Source organism: Heptranchias perlo, chromosome 19 (genome assembly GCF_035084215.1).
Source record: "Heptranchias perlo isolate sHepPer1 chromosome 19, sHepPer1.hap1, whole genome shotgun sequence".
Lineage (NCBI taxonomy): Eukaryota > Metazoa > Chordata > Chondrichthyes > Hexanchiformes > Hexanchidae > Heptranchias > Heptranchias perlo.
The window spans coordinates 6,922,572-6,940,307 of record NC_090343.1 but is presented as its reverse complement, the minus strand read 5'-3'; the positions used below and the strand labels follow the sequence as shown (position 1 = coordinate 6,940,307).

The window sequence follows — 17,736 nt, the reverse complement described above, 5'->3', positions numbered from 1 at the left end:
ACCCCCTTGCTTAAAGGCCAAAATACCATTTGCCTTCCTAATTGCTTGCCGTACCTGCATGCTAACTTTGTGTTTCTGTACAAGGACACCCAAATCTCCCTGAACACCAACGTTTAATAGTTCCTCACCATTTAAAAAATATTCTGTTTTTCTATTCTTCCTACCAAACTGAATAACCTCACATTTCCCCACATTATACTCCATCTACCACCTTCTCGCCCACTCACTTAATCTATATATATCCCTTTGCAGACTCTTTATGTCCTCCTCACAGCTTACTTTTCCACCTAGCTTTGTATCGACAGCAAACTTGGATACATTACACTCAGTCCCTTCATCTAAGTCATTAATATAGATTGTAAATAGCTGAGGCCCAAGCACCGATCCTTGCGGCACCCCACTAGTTACAGCCTGCCAACCTGAGAATGACCCGTTTATCCCTACTCTCTGTTTTCTGTCCTTTAACCAATCCTCTATCCATGCTAATATATTACCCCCAATCCCACGAGCCGTAATCTTGCATAATAACCTTTTATGTGGCACCTTATCGAATGCCTTTGGAAAATCCAAATATACTACATCCACTGGTTCCCCCTTATCTACCCCGCTAGTTATGTCCTCAAAAAACTCTAATAAATTTGTCAAACACGATTTCCCCGGGAAAGGGGAAAAATAATTGGAATAGAAGACAATTAAAGACAAATGACCAGTCCAACACTCACTGGTGCAGGTCTTCTTGTCCTGGTTGAGAATGTACCCAGGCCGACAGCGGCAGTGGTATGACCCAGGGGTGCTCACGCAGATGTGCTCACAGCCATGATCTTCCTTTGCACAGATGTTGAGGGCTAGGAAGAAAAAAAGCATAATTTGTTTGACGTTATCAAAAACTTTATAATAAGGGTCATGATGTGGAGATGCCGGTGATGGACTGGGGTGGACAAATATAAGGACTTGCATTTGGTGTTGTGCAAGTCCTTACATTTATAATAAGGGGGCACGGATGAAAGCTTAGAACACGGTGTAGTATATGAGACGGTTGTGGGTTCAAACCCCACTCCAGGGACTTGAGTCCCACAATCCAGGCTGACATTTCCCAGTGCCAGTGCTGAGGGAGTGCTGCACTGTCGGAGGTGCCTTCTTTCAGATGAGACATTAAACCGAGGCCCCGTCTGCCCTTTCAGGTGGACTTAAAAGATCCCAAGGCACAATTCAAAGAAGAGTAAGCGAGTTCTCCTCGGTGCCCTGACCAATATTTATCCCTCAAATAACACCTGAAACAGATGATCTGGTCATTTATTTAATTGCTGTTTGTGGGATCTTACTGTGTGCAAATTGGCTGCCGCGTTTCCTACATTACCCAACAGCGAGTACACTTCAAAAGTACTTAATTGGTTGTAAGGCGCTTCGGGACATCCTGAGGTTGTGGAAGGTGCTATATCAATGCAAGTTCTTTCTTTTAAGAGTCAAGTACTTTACGCACAGGGCGGGGAGGGGGGGAGGGGCAGGCCTTTGTGCACTACGTCCAGCAATACTGTAAATACGTTCTTTAGAGATAGAGCAATGTGCGGTATATTTTGAATTTTTGGGGCCTATCCAGTGGACTGCGTGGGTTCCCTGTTGTATATTCCTAAGTAAAAAGAACTGGGATTGGAACATGGAGGCGATGGGGAGACTCAACATTGGCACTTCGTTGGATTATTTTAGAATGGGTTTCACCCACCACTGCTTTTGTTGTAGATTTTTCTTAAATGATTTCCCTGAAGGAGCGGAGTGAAAAGTGACTCCCTTTCTGTCATTACCAACTTGCATTTATATAGCGCCTTTAATGTAGTAAAATGTCCCAAGGCGCTTCACAGGAGCTATTTTCAAACAAAATTTGACACCGAGCCACATAAGGAGATATTAGGACAGGTGACCAAAGCTTGGTTAAAGAGGTGGGTTTTAAGGAGCGTTTTAAAAAGGAGGAGAAAGAGGCGGAGAAGTTTAGGGAGGGAATTCCAGGGCTTAGGGCCTAGGGAGCCGAAGGCACGGCCGCCAATGGTGGAGCGATTAAAATCAGGGACGCGCAAGACCAGAATCGGAGGAGCGCAGAGATCTCGGAGGGTTGTAGGGCTGGAGGAGGTTACAGAGATAGGGAGGGGCGAGGGCCATGGAGGGATTTGAAAACAAGGATGAGAATTTTAAAATCAAGGTGTTCCCGGACCGAGAGCCAATGTCGGTCAGCGAGCACGGGGGCGATGGGAGAACGGGACTTGGTGCGAGTTAGGATAGGGGCAGAAGAACTTGGGATGAGCTCAAGTTTATGGAGGGTGGAAAGAGGGAGGCCGGCCAGGAGAGCATTGGAATAGTCGAGTCTAGAGGTAACAAAGGCACGGATGAGGGTTTCAGCAGCAGATGAGCTGAGGCAGGGGCGGAGACGGGCGATGTTACGGAGGTGGAAGTAGGCGGCCTTGCGGACGGAGCGGAGATGTGGTCGGACGCTCATTTCAGGGTCAAATAGGACTCCAAGGTTGCGAACGGTCTGGTTCAGCCTTAGACATTGGCCAGGGAGAGGGATGGAGTCGGTGGCTAGTAACCGGAACAGGTCTTCTTGTCCTGGTTGAGGGTGTGTCCGGGCCTACAGCGGCAGCGGTGCGACCCAGGGGTGCTCACACAGATGTGCTCACAGCCATGATTTCCCAGGGCGCAGTGGTTAATGGCTAGGAGGAAAAAGAACTGATAGGTTAGAACATGGGTCGAGGGCAAGGACAGATCCCACTCCTACTTGTTTTTTTGTAGACTTTTCCTTAATGGTTTCCTTGAAGGAACAGAGTGAAAATATTCCTGCCTTTTGGTTTGTACTGTGGCTGAACCAGACCGTTCGTAACCTTGGCGTCCTATTTGACCCTGAGACGAGCGTCCGACCACATCTCCACTCCGTCACCAAGACCGCCTACTTCCACCTCCGTAACATCGCCCGTCTCCGCCCCTGCCTCAGCTCATCTGCCGCTGAAACCCTCATCAATGCCTCAAGACTCGACTATTCCAATGCTCTCCTGGCCGGCCTCCCACCTTGTACCCTCCATAAACTTCAGCTCATCCAAAACACTGCTGCCCGTATCCTAACTCACACAAATCCCGTTCACCAATCACTCCTGTGCTCGCTCATCTACATTGGCTCCCGGTCCGGCGATGCCTCGATTTTAAAATTCTCATCCTTGTTTTCAAATCCCTCCATGGCCTCGCCCCTCCCTATCTCTGTAACCTCCTCCATCCCTACAACCCTCCGAAATCTCTGCGCTCCTCCAATTCTGGCCCCTTGCGCATCCCTGATTTTAATTGCTCGACCATTGGCGGCCGTGCCTTCAGCTGCCTAGACCCTAAGCTCTGGAATTCCCTCCCTAAACCACTCAATATATCTCAACTGAGTGGTTTAGGGTACAGGGAGAGCCAATTAGCACTTTTCATAAGGAGGTGAATGACGATGGGGGTAATTTTGACTTTGGGCGACAATTTAAAACAAGCAATATCAGATCAGCCGCCCATTACACATCTCTCCCGATTTCCAATTAAGTCAATGGAAATGAAACTCGGGAGAAATTTATAATGGCATCTAATCTGATATCACCCCTTTTACACTGTTCCCCCAAAGTCAAAATGACCCCCTTTATCTGTAAGAATTCGACCAAAGGTTAGAAGTCCAGATCATACATGCCTCCGCAGCCATTAGTAAGAGTCTTTGCCTCTTAGTCAGAAGGTCGTGGGTTCGAGTCCCACTCCAGAGACTTGAGCTCATAATCTAGGCTGACATTCCACTGCAGTACTGAGGGAGTGCTGCACTGTCGGAGGTGCCGTCTTTCGGATGAGGCCCTTTCCCTCTAAGGTGGACATAAATGATCCCATGGCACTATTTCGAAGGGGAGTTCTCCCTGGTGTCCTGGCCAATATTTATCGCTCAACCAACATCAATAAAACAGATTATCGTTTACACGTTGCTGTTTGTGAGATTTTGCTGTGCGCAGATTGGTTTCTGTGTTTCCTACATTATAACAGTGACTACACTTCCAAAGTACTTCATCAACTGTGAAGCGCTTTGGGACATCCTGAGGTCGTGAAATGCATGTCTTTCTTTTTTCTTTCTTTATATATGTGGGCTGCCCAGATGATTTATCTAAACTTGCCACTGGCTAGTACCTGAAGTATTACTTTTCTCGATAGTTAGCTGGTGAATGCTGACATTTGACTGTTGGCAGTAAAATTGGGCCAAACATAAGTGTCTAATTGCAGGGACGGTGCCTGGCTGTTGCCTTACGCTGCCAGCAACTAGTTTTAAGCCATTGATGGGTAGGGGGGAGGGTCTACGGTACAGTATGGGACTGGGTGTGAGGTTGGCTAAAGGAAACAGAAGATGCTGGTACGAGTTGTTTTTTGAGGGATTGGCAGGCGAGGTGTCGTGTGGCGTTCCTCAGCGGTCAATGCTCGGACTTCCCATTGTGTCTTATTTACATGAATGACCTGGATTCTGAATCTAACTGCGAGATTGTCAGGTTTGCAAATGCCGCTAAACTAAGCAGGGCAGTAAAAACCGATGGTGCCTCTCAGGGCTTGCAGAGCATTTATGGCAATAAGCAGACTGGTGGCAGATGAAATTCACTACAACATGTAGTAAATGTAGGTAGGTTTTAAGGAGCGTCATAAAGGAGAATTTAAGGGGAAGCTGGATAAACACATGAGGGGGAAAGGAATAGAAGGATATGCTGATAGGGGGAGATGAAGTGGGGGGGGAAGGGGGGGAGGAGGCTCCTGTAGAACACCGGCATAGCCCAGTTGGGCCAAATTGGTACCTATTTAGCATCCCCTTAAATGCATCAATGCTAATCGCCTCAACTACTCCTTGTGGTAGCGAGTTCCACATTCTAACCACTCTCTGGGTAAAGAAGATTCTCCTGAATTCCCTATTGGATTTTTTAGTGACTATCTTATATTTATGGCCCTTGGATTTGGTCTCCCCCCACAAGGGGAAACATCTTCTTTACTTCTACCCTGTCAAACCCCTTCATAACCTTAAAAACCTCTATCAGCTCACCCCTCAGTCTTCCATTTTCTAGAGAAAAGAGCCCCACCCTGCTCAATCTTTCCCGATAGGTATAACCTCTCAGTTCAGGTATCATCCTTGTAAATCTTTTTTACACCTTCTCCAGTGCCTCTATATCCTTTCTATAACATGGAGACCAGAACTGTGCACAGTATTCAAACTGTGCTCTTACCAAGGTTCTGTATAAGTTTAACATAACTTCTCGGCTTTGAATTCTATTCCTCTATACATACATGTATAAAGCAAGTCTATCTTGTGATCATACCACCAGCAAGACTTCAAGACAGTCTGATTAACCCTTTCCTTACAGGGCTAATAAAAAAGATTTTGACAGACTTAAAACTCTCCATTTTAGCTTTGCAAGACAATAATCAAGTTAAAAATAAATATACGCAGCAGTAATAAGGAAAAGTGTTGGGACACTAACCGATGCATGTCTTCTTGTCCTGGTTCAGTCTGAAGCCCTCACGGCACCGACACTGGTAGGAACCCGGAGAGCTAATACATATGTGCTCACAGTCATGGTCTCCATGGGAGCAAAGGTCGATGGCTACAGAGAAACACACACACTCACAGGTCAGAACAATCCAGAAGTTTCTAACCATGTGCTCTTTGTTTTCCTTTTTATTCCCCCACCCCCCCCCACCCCCCCCAACTTTGTGATCACTTTTTCCACCTAGTTTCAGCATGAAACACGACCAGGCCAGGTACAACCAGGCCAGGTACAGATTAAAGCTCTGCCCCAATAATGTGCCTTAACCCAACTTCAAAAACACCACCTCCTTGTACAGGAATGTGACATTTTAAAACCTCACTGGCCATCCTCGTGGCTCGTCAGAGCGAGATTCCCAGTTTTTTAGTCTTCCGATGTTCCCAGCCAGGCCCCACCTTCGCTCTGTCCTTTCCCAATGGCGGTTTGGCATCTGGGATATGGTTCCATCGCTGGTCGAGACCAGCTTCTACCTCACCCATCCGGCCTTTTCTGTAGACGGGTGAACCTGGGGATTGAATGTTAGCAAGCTATTGGAGAATGATACCCGGACTTCAAGGGTTAAGTTATGAGGCGAGATTACACAAATTGGGGTTGTATTCTCTCGAGTTTCGAAGGTTAAGGGGTGATCTGATCGAAGTTTATAAGATATTAAGGGGAACAGATAGGGTGGATAGAGAGAGACTATTTCCGCTGGTTGGGGATTTTAGGAGTAGGGGGCACAGTCTAAAAATTAGAGCCAGATCTTTCAGGAGTGAGATTAGAAAACATTTCTACACACAAAGGGTGGTAGAAGTTTGGAACTCTCTTCCGCAAACGGCAATTGATACTAGCTCAATTGCTAAATTTAAATCTGAGATAGATGGCTTTTTGGCAACCAAAGGTATTAAGGGATATGGGCCAAAGGCAGGTATATGGAGTTAGATCACAGATCAGCCATGATCTTATCAAATGGCGGAGCAGGCTCGAGGGGCTGAATGGCCTACTCCTGTTCCTATGGTCCTATGTTCCTATCACAACCCAAGCCTAATCTTGTCCTCAACCCACATTCGTACTCACCCGTTTCCAGCAGGGATGGCTGGATGCTTCTCTGAATCAGAAACCACAGCCTGTTATTTACCCGCTTATTGTGGCGAAGCTAGCTCCAACTAAGCACCAACCTGGACTGAAGCTGGGCCTTTCTGGGTCCCTATGGCTCAGTGCCATACCCTACAACAACAACATCTTGCATTTATATAGTGTCTTTAACATAGCAAAACGTCCCATGGTGCTTCATAGGAATAATTATCAAACAAAATTTGACACCGAGCCACATATTAGGACAGGTGGCTAAAAGCTTAGTCAAAGAGGTAGGTTTTAAGGCACGTCTTAAAGGAGGAGAGGGAGGTGGAGAGGAGGAGAGGTTTAGAGAGGGAATTCCAGGGCTTCGGGCCTAGGCAGCTGAAGGCACGGCCGCCAGTGGTGGAGCGATGAAAATTGGGGATGCGCAAGAGGCCAGGATTGGAGGAACGCAGATGTCTGAGGGTTGTAGGGCTGGAGGAGTTTACAGAGACAGGGAGGGGCGAGGCCATGGAGGGATTTGAAAACAAGGATGAGAATTTTAAAATCGAGGCGTACCCGGACCACTTGAAAGTTCCCACCCTGAGGTGTGGGAGTGGGAATGTCAGTCTTGGCTCTGTTGGTAACACTCCCACCTCTGACTCCGAAGTTTGTGGAAACTGTTTAAACTACAACCATTAAAAAAAATGTTTTTTTTTACTTGGGATATGGATTGCACTGAGAAGGTTGCATTTGTTGCCCATCACTGGTTGCCGTGTTAAGGTGGTGGTGGGCCTTCTCCTTGAAATGCTAGGAACATAGGAACAGGAGTAGGCCATTCAGCCCCTCGTGCCTGCTCCGCCATTTGATAAGATCATGGCTGATCTGTGATCTAACTCCATATACCTGCCTTTGGCCCATATCCCTTAATACCTTTGGTTGCCAAAAAGCTATCTATCTCAGATTTAAATTTAGCAATTGAGCTAGTATCAATTGCCGTTTGCGGAAGAGAGTTCCAAACTTCTACAACCCTTTGTGTGTAGAAATGTTTTCTAATCTGGCTCCTGAAAGGTCTGGCTCTAATTTTTAGACTGTGCCCCCTACTCCTAGAATCCCCAACCAGCGGAAATAGTTTCTCTCTATCCACCCTATCTGTTCCCCTTAATATCTTATAAACTTCGATCAGATCACCCCTTAACCTTCGAAACTCTAGAGAATACAACCCTAATTTGTGTAATCTCTCCTCGTAACTTAACCCTTGAAGTCCTGGTATCATTCTAGTAAACCTACGCTGCACTCCCTCCAAGGCCAATATGTCCTTCCGAAGGTGCGGTGCCCAGAACTGCTCACAGTACTCCAGGTGTGGTCTAACCAGGGTTTTGTATAGCAGTCCTTGTGATATTATAGTGAATGAAATTATTGAATAAATGCCTAACATGCTCATATCAGATTCCTCTCTCTATTGTTTTTACGTTAGTATTAAACAGCTTAACGTTCATTTGATAGTGTGGCTCGGTGGGTCACACTCTCGCCTCCGGTAGTCCGAAGGTTGTGAGTTCAAGCCCCGTTCCAGTGACTTGAGCACATAATCCATGCTGACACTCCCAGTGCCAGTACTGAGGGGGTGCTGCACTGTCGGAGGTGCTGTCTTTCAGATGAGATGTTAAACCGAGGCCCCATCTGCCCCTCTCAGGTGGACATAAAAGATCCCATGGCACTATTTCGAAGAAGAACAGGGTTGTTCTCCCCAGTGTCCTGGCCAATATTTATCCCTCAACCAACATCACTTAAACAGATTTTCTAGTCATTATCACATTGCTGTTTGTGGGATCTTGCTGTGCCCAAATTGGCTGCCGCGTTTCCCACATTACAACAGTGACTATGCTTTAAAAAGTACTTCATTGGCTGTAAAGTGCTTTGGGATGACCTGAGGCTGTGAAAGGCGCTATATAAATGCAAGTCCTTTCTTATTGCTTATAGTAATATTCCAGCTTAGCTCTATGATGGCTTCATCAAGTTTTAAAGTAGAAGGCACACCAAATACAGGAGAAGATGCACAAATGGATCTTTTCTCACGGAAATTAATTTACTGTCTGGGGGGGGCGGGAGGGCATTTCGGGTGTAGCAATCTGTGAGCAAAGACAGGCTTATAGAATCATAGAAGTTTACAACATGGAAACAGGCCCTTCGGCCCAACATGTCCATGTCGCCCAGTTTATACCACTAAGCTAGTCCCAATTGCCTGCACTTGGCCCATATCCCTCTATACCCATCTTACCCATGTATTTTTTAAAAAAGGATAATCTTGTCCCAGTTGCTTCAATTTATTGCATCAAAAAATTAGGTAGGGGCACCTTTGCAGGGCTAAGATCAGGAACTGTATAAGGGGTACAGACTGATCCGTTCTATTGCTGCACCTCACAGGGTAATAATCACAAGCCAAACTATTTCTTCTTTAGCGGTGAAGGACTTTTGGACGTTTCAATATCGACTTTTAATACCAGCTTTTTTTGAAAACTAAAAGAATGGACTTGAAACCCTGGATATGGATGACGTCTGCTCTTAAGAAAGGCTAAGTAAGACCTATGGAGCAGGAACTGACAGGGTGACGCTCGCCTGGGAACCGTGAGATGGATAAAGGAATGGACTTGGTAAAAAGGGCAGAAATTTGGTTCAACTTGGCTAAAATCAGAGTGCATGATGGTTTTTGCTTACCATGATGTTTGGTTAAAAGTATGTGTCTGGAGCCTTAGTAAAGCTACAAGGCCAGGACAGTGTCTCGAAACAGAAGAACTGACCATTCCGAGTTTCGAGTTGCACTCCCGGATAAGGTTGTAAGCATCTTTATCTGTAACACTGTCGTGCCTTAATGTCAATTAAACCAATTGGAAAGACTTGAAACACTTGCATTTCTGTAGTGCCTTTAATGACCTCAGGTCGTCCCAAGGTGCTTTACAGACAATGAGGTACTTTTGAAATGTAGTCACTGTTGCAATGTCGGAAACGCTGCAATTTGTGCACAGTAAGCTCCCAGAGTTCCAGATTTCCACTACCCTTTGTACAGGTAGTCCTCAAGTTTGGTCCTGACAACTGATCCCATTATTTTGCCCATTACAGCCAATAGATTAATGGGTGTGTAGTCTTTCTCGTCATTTCCTGGGCAGAAACCTCTGAATTCTTTAGTTTTGGGCGGAAGGTTTCCTTTTACACAGACGCAGTTTTTAATGAGCTATTTCCAGGTTGGAGTACTCGGTAGGTTTTATAACTCACTCTTTACTATTTAGGGTACGAGAGGTAAGGATCAACCGAGGCTGAAAAACTTTTCTAAATAATTCCTGTGTCAGCCATGGCTCAGTGGGTCGCACTCTCACTTCTGAGTCAGGAGGTTGTAGGTTCAAGCTCCACTTCAGACACCTGAGCACAAAATCTAGGCTGACACTCCAATGCAGTTCTGAGGGAGTGCTGCACTGTCAGAGGTGCCGTCTTTCAGATGAGATGTTAAACTGAGTCCCCGCCTGCCCTCTCAGGTGGATGTAAAAGATCCCGCAGCATTATTTCGAAGAAGAGCAGGGGTGTTCTGGCCAATATTTATCCCTCAACCAACATCAACAATTGTGGGATCTTGCTGTGTGCAAAATTGGCTGCTGCATTTCCCTACATTACAACAGTGACTACACGTCAAAAGTACTTCATTGGCTGTCATTTTTGGGATGTCATGAAAGGCGCTATATAAATGCAAGTCTTCCTTTCTTGCGATCTTATGAAAATTGGCACATCACATGTCGGAAAAAGAGGCAGGATTTGTAGGCTTGTCACAAGGCCCCAACCAATTAACCATTCGCATCGTACAGAGGTGGTAATTGTAGGTTAGTGATGTATGATAGACTTAACCAGATGCAATGATTGTATTTCTTTAATATTTAAAAAGAAAAATCATAAGATTCATCTTTCCATATTTTTCTATATTGTGTTCCCAGACTTCTACAGGAAGATTATCCAGAAAATACAGAAATAATTGCATAGTCTACAGGAAAACCTGGCAGAACGGAATCCACAATGAATATATCCTGTACCAACTGAGCAAAGTACAGTTAGGGACTAAAGCCCATAGGGATGAGTGTCTGGGGTCTTTAGCTTGCTGTAGTTGTGGTCAGTATTTTGGACACCAAAATGCGTCTTCAGACCATGTGATTTTCACTGAGGTCCAAAGACATGGATTTTTGTGATCAAGGTGAGGGACATCAGGGATACTTTTCAGACTCCCAGGGTCAGCATCAAGTACTTCTATATCAGGCCAATATAGAGCAAAGCTTTCTATTCTGCCCCAACGATTTGCACCTACTCAAATCACTTAAAAGCACTCTAGCTTCAATGGGACACTTCCATTTCCTACAGGTCATTCTGAGTGAGAATACCAGTTTACTGTCAATTGTCTATTCTGCATAATGGACTGTAGTAACTTGGCCAAACTAACTCATTTCATCTGTGCATTTATCAGAGAGGAATGTTCCTCTCATTTATCTGGGCTCCACTGAAACTCAGGTCCCCAAAGCGAAAGGACAGTGAAGGGACTGTGCCATCTGCTCCCCACATCCCTGTTGTCCGCCCTCGTGTGAACAATGTGAAATGACTTTGTCCCAATTCCTTTATATTTTAAAACTGTCGTCAGAGATTGTGCGACTACCAAATCAAATTGCAAAAAAAAACACATCTGAGAATGTTCCAGAAGATCTTAATGGATGAAAGCAGTCCAGGTGCGAAGTCATGTAAGTTCAGAAAAAGTTTGATTACTGTACCTGGCTAGCATCATGTAACAAGAGAGCGTGGACATTGCTACACATGGAGAAGAGGCTGGTTCTGTCCCTGAATGTGGCTACAACATACCATACATCCAAATGAGATGGGTTTATAGCACACAGCATTACCAACACATGGGCTCAGAAATTGCTTCTAAAATAACGGTGAGCTCAACAGCGCTCACCGTTGTTAGTGGTGAAATTGCATTAAATGGACCTGACCGGCTGGAATCACTGGAATCAATGGACCAGCGCCAACTTGCTCTCCTGCCCAGCTAGAAACTAAAAATATCTCCACAAAAAAGGTACACTCAAAAATATCAGCTCTAAACTAAGATTTAATGGTGTGGTAGATCTTAATAACTGCCAACCAACCTCTCTGGAACTGAAAATTAAATTTTAAAAATGAGCAGTCTCATTAATTGTGATTTTAAGAGTTGTTGGACACTTTAAAACATACATTTTTTTTATTTTAATTTTTTTACTTTTTCTTTCTGACTCTTTTATCTCTGTCTTTAAATACGATATTTCTTACCCTCTCTTTATTTCGCGGCCTCTAACTGTTTTCACAAGGTTTTCACTTCCTGGTTTTGACTCACTGACTCTTCGCGGTTTGTCAAAAATGCTGCAATGTGACTGGTCGAGGGGAGAGCGAGCGATACTCTCGCCGCTCGCATGGTCGTAGTTCCGCTGGAATTAACGCTGGACTATTTTCAGCTTTGAATTAGAGGAACTTCACACAGTAAAGACCAACAAAGAAAATCTATGGTGCGCCGTTCATTCTCCAGAAAAGAGCAATTTCTGGGCCTTGATTTACTGATTTCGCACTATGTTAATGTACACGATTCACTGCGATAGAAAGCACAGAGAGAAAAGTTCTCTCCCAAGTCCATCCCAGCGAACAGTGCACCTTAAAACAAACCCAATAAATTGGTAACAAAACTGTGAATGCTATCAATGATGAAACCATCTTGAAAAAAGAGAAGGGGTTGCAACATGATAAACATATATAGAAATAGTTATTCCCCCAATTCCTTCATGTTGGAGATAAATCTTTAAGTGAACTTGTTCCAGAACTGGCCTAAAACTACTTTCTGTCAGCTATGTCCAGCAACACACTATCTGAAATACAATTTATGAGGTTTCATGTCTTTACTATCTGTTACTCGCAACCAGCTCCTTAACACCACAAGATGCAGATTATAAATCAGCCGCAACTTCTGTACATCAAGTACCAGCCAGTGTACCTGTGCACGTCTTCTTGTCTGGGTTCAGTACGTAGCCCTCGCGGCACGCACAGCGGAAGGATCCAGGTGTGGTGACACAGAGGTGCTGACAGCCGTGGTTCACAACAGCGCACAAGTCTTGAGCTAGAAAAGAAAACACACAAATCAAAATTTAATTACTCATTTAGTTTTGTTGTAATAGCAAAAGTCAGTGAATAAGAAATCATTAAGATACATGTGTTATCTTTAGGGTAACACATGGTTAAGGGTATTATACAGACCAGAGTGTGTTATACACAAGGTAATATATAGCTAGGGGTATAAAACAGATCAGAGTCTGTTATGTACATGGTAATATATAGGAAATAGTTATTCCCCCAACTCCTCCATGTATGGAATAAATTAACATTTTGAAATTAGCAAAGACAATATATTCAGCTATTTTTAGTGAACTTGTTCCAGAACTACTTTCTGTCAGCTATGTCCAGCAACACACTATCTGAAATACAATTTAAGTCAATGCTGAGGTTTCATGTCTTTACTATCTGTTACTCGCAACCAGCTCCTTAACACCACAAGATGCAGATTATAATCAGCCGCAACTTCTGTACATCAAATACCAGCCAGTGTACCTTTGCACGTCTTCTTGTCTGGGTTCAGTACGTAGCCCTCGCGGCACGCACAGCGGAAGGATCCAGGTGTGGTGACACAGATGTGCTGACAGCCGTGGTTCACAACAGCGCACAAGTCTTGAGCTAGAAAAGAAAACACACAAATCAAAACTTAAATTACTCCTTTAGTTTTGGTGTAATAGCAGTGAATAAAAAATCATTACGATACACGTGTTATCTTTAAGGTAACACATGGCTAGGGGGTATTATACAGACCAGAGTGTGTTATATAAATGGTCATTTATAGCAAGGGATAGTACATAGGCCGGAGTGTGTTATATACAGGGTAAAACGCAGAGACGGGAACGTGTTACCTACAGGGTACATAGAACATAAACTATGTTACCTACCAACACATAGGCCAGTGTGAGTCACATATAGGCCAGCATGTAGCCTCGAGTGTGTCACATATAGGGTAATAAATAGACTGGACTTTTTTACAAGACTTTGAGTGTTTTGGTTGACATCAGAAACCACAAATGGTTTATCATTGACGTCGGAACCCCTCTGATATGTGACTGTCTTGAAATATACTCCTAATTGTTTTGGTTTTGAAAGTTCAATGCGATGGCTTGGCTAGTAAATGTATTACTCACTGTGGCAGAGTGCCTTATAGACGAGAAAAATCTCAGGCACAATCCATGGTCTACGTTGAGTTAGTAGATCTCTCTTTTTATAATTTTCCTTCAGCACCTACCACACAATTTGTCCTGGAAGGTCTTGGCGAACTGATCAATCAGGTCAAAGGTCTCAACCAGGAAGACGTGTTCTTCAAGAGGCATGGATGCCATGGCTCTGAGAGAGGCCATCTCTGCTCTCTGCACTCCAACGGCGTAGATCTCTATACCCGCCTCTCGAGCCCTCGCCGCCACCTCATTGACACGATCCTGGGGCCTCCCGTCTGTTACGATGATGGCAACTCTTGGGATCTTCTGCGCCAGGGGGCGGGCTCCCTCCTGCTCGGTGAAGGCGATGTTCATGGCGTACTGAATGGCCAAGCCGGTCATTGTCCCCTGGGCCAGGGGGATCACCTCTTTGATGCTTTTGATCATGTCCGCCTTCTTCTGGAACTTTTTGAAGGAGAAAACGTTCTGAATCTGGCTGGAGTATTGGATCAATCCCACCCTGCCGGCATTGGGGCCCACCGCCAAGAAATTAACCATGTCAATCACAAACTTCCTCATCAGCTCAAACTCGAAGGGACGGACGCTCCTGGAGCTGTCAATGATAAACAGCAGATCAATGGGGCCGGTCGTACACTTTTGATCTGAAAAGAGAGACAGACGTGTTATAACCAGAGAGAGTGTCGATGACTGCAACTTCAAATGCACCACCCTTCCTTCATCTCTTTAACACCACGGATCCAGGTGCTGAAATCCACCTGGAGTTCCTTGGGGCGGTGCGCCTTAGCCTTAGTGCCGAGTCTGCCCCAGCCGGTAGGCTTCTTAAAATGATGCACTGCATACATCTGAGCTATTTGAAGTCTCCAATGTTTCAGTCGACACATTGTTATTCAGTGCTGATTATTTTTTTCTCAATGCTCTTCCTCACCTGAAATCATTTTGTTCCTTAACTTCATTTGACTTATTCTGGCACTGTGAATCCCATCCATCAAGAGAACTTCCATTATCAGGACTAAACCAATTGCCCAGGGCAGCTTCATCTTTCAAACTGAGGACTACGACTGACTGAGAAACAGAGACACACTGCTGAAGAGAGAAAAAAAAGGAAGAACATTAGCAACATAAACCCTAGAGAAGCATCCATCATTCCTCAATCATGCCACTGATTCTTGTGGTTGTTATTGTCTTAAGATGTTGATGGTAGGAGATCAAGAGGCCTGCAAAGAAAAACACAGCTAGACCATGTGATAGAATGGGCAGGTATAACAACAAGAACCGAAGCAACCCCCCCTTTTCTAATTAATTCTCGGGATGTGGGCATCGCTGGCACGGCTGGCATTTATTGCCCATCCCTAGTTGCCCCTGAGAAGGTGGTGGTGGGCCTTCTTCTTGAACCACTGGGAATCCGTGTGGGGAAGTTATCCTTGGTAATGATTTTGGTACAACTGAGTGGCTTGCTCGGCCACTTCAGAGGAGAGTTAAGAGTCAACCACGTTAGTGTGGGACTGGAGTCACATATAAAGGATGGCAGGTTTCCTTGAGCTGAGAGTTTGAAAAACATGATTGAGGGCTCCATTTATCGAGAATTCCTGCAAAAATCTACAGTTATTTCCTCCCAAACAGGTCCACCTACAGTAAATCTCCCTTTGAGAATCGTGTGATTCAATCTACATAAACTTTATCTGAATGACTCAAATCTTTTTCTTGCGCTCATCAATATAAGGAATCTCTAGTCCCGATTTTAACCTAACCCGCCCGGCGGGAACGGGGAGGGGTTCGGGACGGAGGCCCGTTTACATCCCGCCCGATGTTGAAGTCAATCGTTAAAATCGTGGCTACAAAGATAGTGATAAGAGGCATTTCTATTCTCACCGAATGTCAACATCAAGCACAGTAAAGTAAAGACACATGCACCTCCCTCTGCTCTCCACTAACAATTTTTTTCTCCCACTTTTTCATTTCCTATGCCATACCAACGGCAGGACAAGATGAGAAGGATGTTAAAAAAGCATACGGGATCCTTGGCTTTATAAACAGAGGCACAGAGTGCAAGGAAGTTATGCTAAACCTTTATAAATCACAGGTTAGGCCCCAGCTGGAGTATTGTGTCCAATTCTGGGCACCACAGTTTGGGAAGGATGTCGAGGCCTTGGAGAGGGAGCAGAGGAGATTTATTAGAATGGTACCAGGGATGAGGGACTTCAGTTCTGTGGAGAGACTGGGATTGTTCTCCTTAGAGCAGAGAAGGTTAAGGGGAGAGTTGATAGAGGTGTTCAAAATCATGAAGGGTTTTGATAGAGTCAATAAGGAGAGACTGTTTCCAGTGGCAGAAGGGTCGGTAATGAGAGGACACAAATTTAAGGTAATTGCCAAAAGAACCAGAGGGGAGATGAGGAGAAATGTCTTTACACAGTGAGTTGTTATGACCTGGAATGCACTGCCTGAAAGGACGGTGGAAGCAAATTCAATAGTAACTTTCAAAAGGGATTTGGATAAATACCTGAAGGGGAAGAAATTGAAGGGCTATGGGGAAAGAGCAGGGGAGTGGGACTAATTGGATAGCTCTTTCAAAAATCCGGCATGGGTACAATGGGCCGAATGGCCTCGTTCTGAACTGTATCATTCTATGATCTCTGAACAAGATTGCCAATTTAGTGCCAATACTTGCTGAATTTTGGCCAATTTTTATTGCTGTGGCTCTGTATCCATCAAGAATTATGTCGATGGTCCCCAAGTTGAGTTAACATTTGGCTTTCTGGCTGGCAGAGGTCCTATCAATCTGAGCACAGCCTGGACCAAGAACCAGGGGCCAAGGGGTGAAGGGACAGCCTGGGCAATCCAGGAGGGTGGATAAAATCACCAAGTTTAGAGAGCACATCGGAGTAGGAACTTGAGACTCTGTATTTAGAAAGAACGAACTTGTATTTATATAGTGCCTTTCACGACCTTAAGATGCTCCAAAGCATTTTACAACCAATGAAGTACTTTTTAAGTGTAGTCACTGTTGTAATGTAGGATATAAATCCATGAATGTCAAACTGGAAACTGAGAATTGGATTTTTTTCCAAATGACAAATGGTCCTGAGAGAGTCACTTAATAAGATTGACCAAAATATTTTTTGAAGGTTTCGCTATTTGCTTGTATGAGCATATTTTAATTACCAAGAGATATTGTCAGGGGTACAATACTACACAGAAGTAACATTCCTTTGATCTTAGTTGTAAAATAAAAGCAGGAGGCATATTGTTCCAGCTACTGAAACGGTTCAAAATGAGGGTCTTGTTAGTTTGTCCCTTGATGTTGGCTGATTGTCAACTTATGCTAGTTACAGGGGGTTGGGTCAATGAATTAGACGTAAATCGGGGTAATTTTCACCTTCAGTGCCCGTGCCACAAAAATAATCGGGGGTATTTTTCACCATCTCTGCCTGGGTGATAATCTGACGGAGCAGATCGCCCGCCCTTTGTAGAACCCGACTGATTTTTGTTCCGTTGATTTCAATGAGATGAAGGTTGGACAGGCGGGAAAATCCACTCCACTAGAAAAGAGGAGAGGGGTGACCTAACGGAGGTCTTCAAAATTATGAAGGGGTTTGATAGAGTAAACATAGAGACAATGTTTCCACTTGTGGGGGAGACCAAAGCTAAGGGCCATCAATATAAGATAGTCACTAATAAATCCAATAGGGAATTCAGGAGAAACTTCTTTAGCCAGAGAGTACTTAGAATGTGGAACTTGCTACCACAAGGAGTAGTTGAGGCAACTAGCATAGATGCATTTAAGGGGAAACTAGATAAATACATGAGGGAGTAAGGAA

General features: G+C 44.6%; 1 protein-coding gene across 5 annotated transcripts in view; it reads right to left on the bottom strand.

Moving 5' to 3' along the window:
- Positions 1 to 17,736, bottom strand: part of matn4 (matrilin 4) — a 71,186-nt gene that overhangs the window by 32,484 nt on the left and 20,966 nt on the right. For 4 of the 5 annotated variants that reach the window (XM_068000236.1, XM_068000232.1, XM_068000234.1 and 1 more), the window contains 6 exons: positions 14,847 to 15,004; positions 13,993 to 14,562; positions 13,257 to 13,379; positions 12,646 to 12,768; positions 5,502 to 5,624; positions 723 to 845 (listed from right to left, as the gene is read on the bottom strand). In XM_068000236.1, coding sequence (XP_067856337.1) covers positions 723 to 845; positions 5,502 to 5,624; positions 12,646 to 12,768; positions 13,257 to 13,379; positions 13,993 to 14,562; positions 14,847 to 14,958 — 1,174 coding nt within the window. In that variant the 5' untranslated portion in view covers positions 14,959 to 15,004. The remainder of the gene's footprint in view (positions 1 to 722; positions 846 to 5,501; positions 5,625 to 12,645; positions 12,769 to 13,256; positions 13,380 to 13,992; positions 14,563 to 14,846; positions 15,005 to 17,736) is intronic. The other variant, XM_068000233.1, reaches the window with a different exon arrangement.